Raw genomic sequence first — 3,716 nt, 5'->3', positions numbered from 1 at the left:
GTTGACCAAATAAATTTTCAGGATTATTTCACATATTTAATTCCATAGATCATTAACCAAACAGTTAATTTTATAAATTATGACTCTATAAATTTGAAATCTTGATATTTAAAATATCAAGATATTTGAAATCTTCAGACGTATGTAACTATGGGACATATAAGAGATCGGCTACATCATGACAAACATGGAAAATTATATGAAACCATCAAAAGTTGGAGGTTTTCTTACCTTTAATTTGTTGGAAACCCCAACAATTCAGTTCAACCGTGGTTGAATATTAAATTCTCTTTCTCTTACCCTAATTAGTAATTACACAGCAGCTCACACAGACAACAAGTGCATGCCAAGTGTCAAGCACAAAGAGCACATGAAACACGTGGAATTATGATACAAAAACATCTACGTACTTCGAGACAGTACTAGTACCCCGCTTTCTCCACGTCATTGTGGTTGGTAGCAGCAACAACCTCTCCCAAGTCATTATTTACGTCCAGAAAATATAGCATAGAAACCAGAACAACACAACAGAAAAACATAGGTATAGGACCGAAGAGCCATACAAATAGTGGAAAAGAGAAGTAAAACGCTCTCAAGCCCAGTGACCAAAAGCTACTCCCTCGAGTCACTATCGTCTCCACATAATCTGCCATCATATGTGGGCTTATCATCTTCTTCGTCGGAAGGTTGATCAGCATGCTTGCATGGTGGTAATATCTTATCGACTGTACATTAAACAAGAATGCTAAAAGAAAACACACCAAAATGGAGAAGAATTTGATCCAAAACCCTAAATTAGACTGGGTTCCAATTATCATCACTGTTGGTCGAGCAGTGACGCTGGCCATGACCATAACAACAACAGTACAGAGCGTGATTGATGTACATGCCAAAACTGTCGACGCCATCATATTGTTTCTCAATGTCTGAACTGCAAGAATGTTGTTCTTGGAAGGATCCTGGCGGTGTCCATCATCAGAAATAAAACTCAGAACTGAAGAACAACATTGGGATCAAATAGAATAAAATAAAACCAAATGATCTAACAGCTTAATTAATTAATTACCTCCATCATGGTTTGTACCCATAAACGTCTGTTGATATCATTAAGGCCCAAGACAGTGCTCGTGGGATGAGTTTTGATTCGATGCAGAAGCCATATCTGGTAAGCTATCATCAAACAGAGACCTAGAGGAACCAGAAAGAAATCAAGGATTTGTATCTCCATGTTGGTGTTTGATGCTTGCAGTAGATCTCCTTAGGAACTAAACTCTGGTAGCTACCATATTATAAATTGTTTTGGAGACTTAGGAGATGAAGAAGAGAAGAGCATATTCAGGATTCATGCCTTTTAGTACCAGAAGCGATCTCGATCTCAGTCCATTCGTGTAGTGAGTGTGGACCACATAAACACATGAATGATACGAAATTGATTTTAATGTGAGTTCTGGCAAGCGAAATTGATGTCTTCCTGCTTTTGTGTGTGCTTTCATAGCAGAACTTGAACCGCTTCTACAAGTAAACAACGCGGGAAATAGCCATTTAGTTTTGCAGACCCACGAGATGAACTTCTACACATTCATGTTTCTTTTCTAACCCGAAATATCCTCCAGTGGTACTGTTTCGAGGCCGAATTAACCTGGATGAATCTTTGGTGGCCTCAGAATGATGGACAGGGGACTTACCGTAAGTTATTGGGTGCAATTGCATGAAGTTCCATTAGAATTTCGTTTATTTTTTTTGGTAGAAGAATTTTGTTTATTAACGACCTAGAGATATGATGAAAACACAATTTTTTTACTCATAAAGAATTAGGGCAGCCAATAGTAAAAGAAATCAAAAGGACCTTTAGAAAATCAAATCAGTAAGATTTGGGAAATTCTTGTAACTACTACTCATAATTTTTAAAAGATATTTAAAGAATTTACTCCTACAATTTAGTCCTCATTCATGATTAATTTAAATATTTTTTAAAAATTTATTTATATAATTTTGTTACCAATTCTAATGCTTTTTATTTTTTATTAATAATTTACTCCTTAAAAGGTTTAAATATAATGGATTTTAAAAATATTATTAAAATATAAATTAATTTAAAAAGATTTTTTGGAAATTTTAGATTTTTCTTAATATTTATTACTTAAAAATAAAAAATATTATTCTAGATTTTTCTTATTATTTATAACAATAAAAATTAAGATATAATGGACAAAAATCTTTCGTGAGATTTTTATTATTATTTATACCAATAAAAATTAAGATATAATGGACAAAAATCTTTCATGAATTTTTTATTATTTACTTGGATTCTTCATGTTGCATATGTAATAGTTCACACTCCTTAATATAAAATTACTAATTAAAAAACAGGAGAAGAAAAAAAAAAAATCGCTGCCCCTAAACTAAAAACTACCAAGGCGGCTAATAATTTACAAAATCTACCAATTACAGAAAAAGAGTAAGGGCTTGTTTGATTACATGAGTCTTTTCAAATATCTAGAGATCTCAAATTATGGAGTTTTAATTTATAAAATTAGATGTTTGGTTGTGGAATGAAATATGTGGAGTCATCCTAAAAAAATAATTGATCGATGTGATTTTTGTGAATGTACAAATGTATAGTTTTTTTGAAATCTCTGGATTTCACCCCATACCCATAAATCTACATATTCACATTTTTAGTGCAAAAAGGTGAATCTCTAGATTTCATGAATCTAGAGATTTTTACAACCAAATGGGTATAATTCTCAAATTCATGAGTTCATAAATTTGAAATCTCTGGATTCATGTAACCAAACAGGCCCTAAAGCATTCTTTTTGAAAAGAAAGAATCTTCTATTCTAGCAGCGTTGCTATTTTATAATAAAAAACTTGTTCCATAAAAAAGCCGAATCCATAATACAAATATGAAATGAAATGATCGGAATACCTTCGAATTCATGTTTAGAAAGGAGATTTTTCTTAATATTAGTGCTTTCAGCTCCTTGATTCCTCCCGAAGAAGAGCCCCTTGATTCGAAACTCATCACGGCCCGCTAGAGTCGGCCACTTGAGCTCCGTTGCCGCCTTCTGATGCTTCTCCCAAACTATCAGCCTACGATTACTGGGACGAGGATGAATTCGAAGGTATTCCAATCACTGAAATGAAATGAAACTTCTCCAAGATCATAAAAAAGAAAAGAAAACTAATATTTGGTTGTAGGAAGGTCCCTCCTACCTTTGTTGTTTTAGGCTCTTTTTGGTATCAATTATCATTCTCAATTATGAGAATTTTTCATTATTTTAAATTGTTTGGCATCTATTATCAGTTTTGTTTTTTACGTTAAGTCTTCTTAATAGAATATAAACTATAAACTAATGTTGGGTTCTCTTAGTGCAATAAATTACATTTGGGTCCCATAGCAATTAACACCATTTGGGAGACATTAAGTTTGTTTATAAAATAATTAAAACACCCCCTACACCCATACCCCATGCTTGCACCTAGCCCCCTTACCTTCCTCACACCTAGCCATCCTCCTGGAAATCACCCACATAAGCCCATCATGTTGGCCACCCACCACCAGCCCCACCATGCAGGAATAACAGCTCCAAGGCTGCATGGCAAGAGGCGTCGAACTTGAATGCTGCGTGATGAGCACATTTATGTGTGAAATCTTAGGGCATAAAGCATGCATTTTATACAAGTAGAGTTACCTTGGGTTTTATGTTGTTTTT

General features: G+C 34.0%; 1 protein-coding gene across 1 annotated transcript; it reads right to left on the bottom strand.

The window, feature by feature from the left end:
• Positions 1–242: 242 nt before the first annotated feature.
• On the bottom strand, positions 243–1,228 carry LOC149016582 (uncharacterized). The gene is made up of 2 exons (XM_089157137.1): positions 1,067–1,228; positions 243–959 (listed from the first exon to the last, which is right to left on the bottom strand). Exons 1-2 carry the CDS (start codon positions 1,226–1,228, stop codon positions 423–425), a joined length of 699 nt encoding a protein of 232 aa, XP_089013263.1. The 3' UTR covers positions 243–422.
• Between the last annotated feature and the right edge of the window lie 2,488 nt (positions 1,229–3,716).

This window comes from Hakea prostrata, chromosome 5 (genome assembly GCF_041222555.1).
Source record: "Hakea prostrata isolate BN-2017 chromosome 5, UWA_Hpros_2, whole genome shotgun sequence".
NCBI classification, from domain to species: domain Eukaryota; kingdom Viridiplantae; phylum Streptophyta; class Magnoliopsida; order Proteales; family Proteaceae; genus Hakea; species Hakea prostrata.
This window is presented reverse-complemented; position numbering and strand designations above follow the sequence as displayed.

Bases quoted from the DNA above. Each gene is read 5' to 3' on its own strand.
- LOC149016582 (XM_089157137.1), bottom strand. From the start codon at position 1,228: ATGGAGATACAAATCCTTGATTTCTTTCTGGTTCCTCTAGGTCTCTGT. The intron at 960-1,066 runs GTAATTAATTAA...GGACACCGCCAG, and splicing joins GGGTACAAACCATGATGGAG to GATCCTTCCAAGAACAACAT.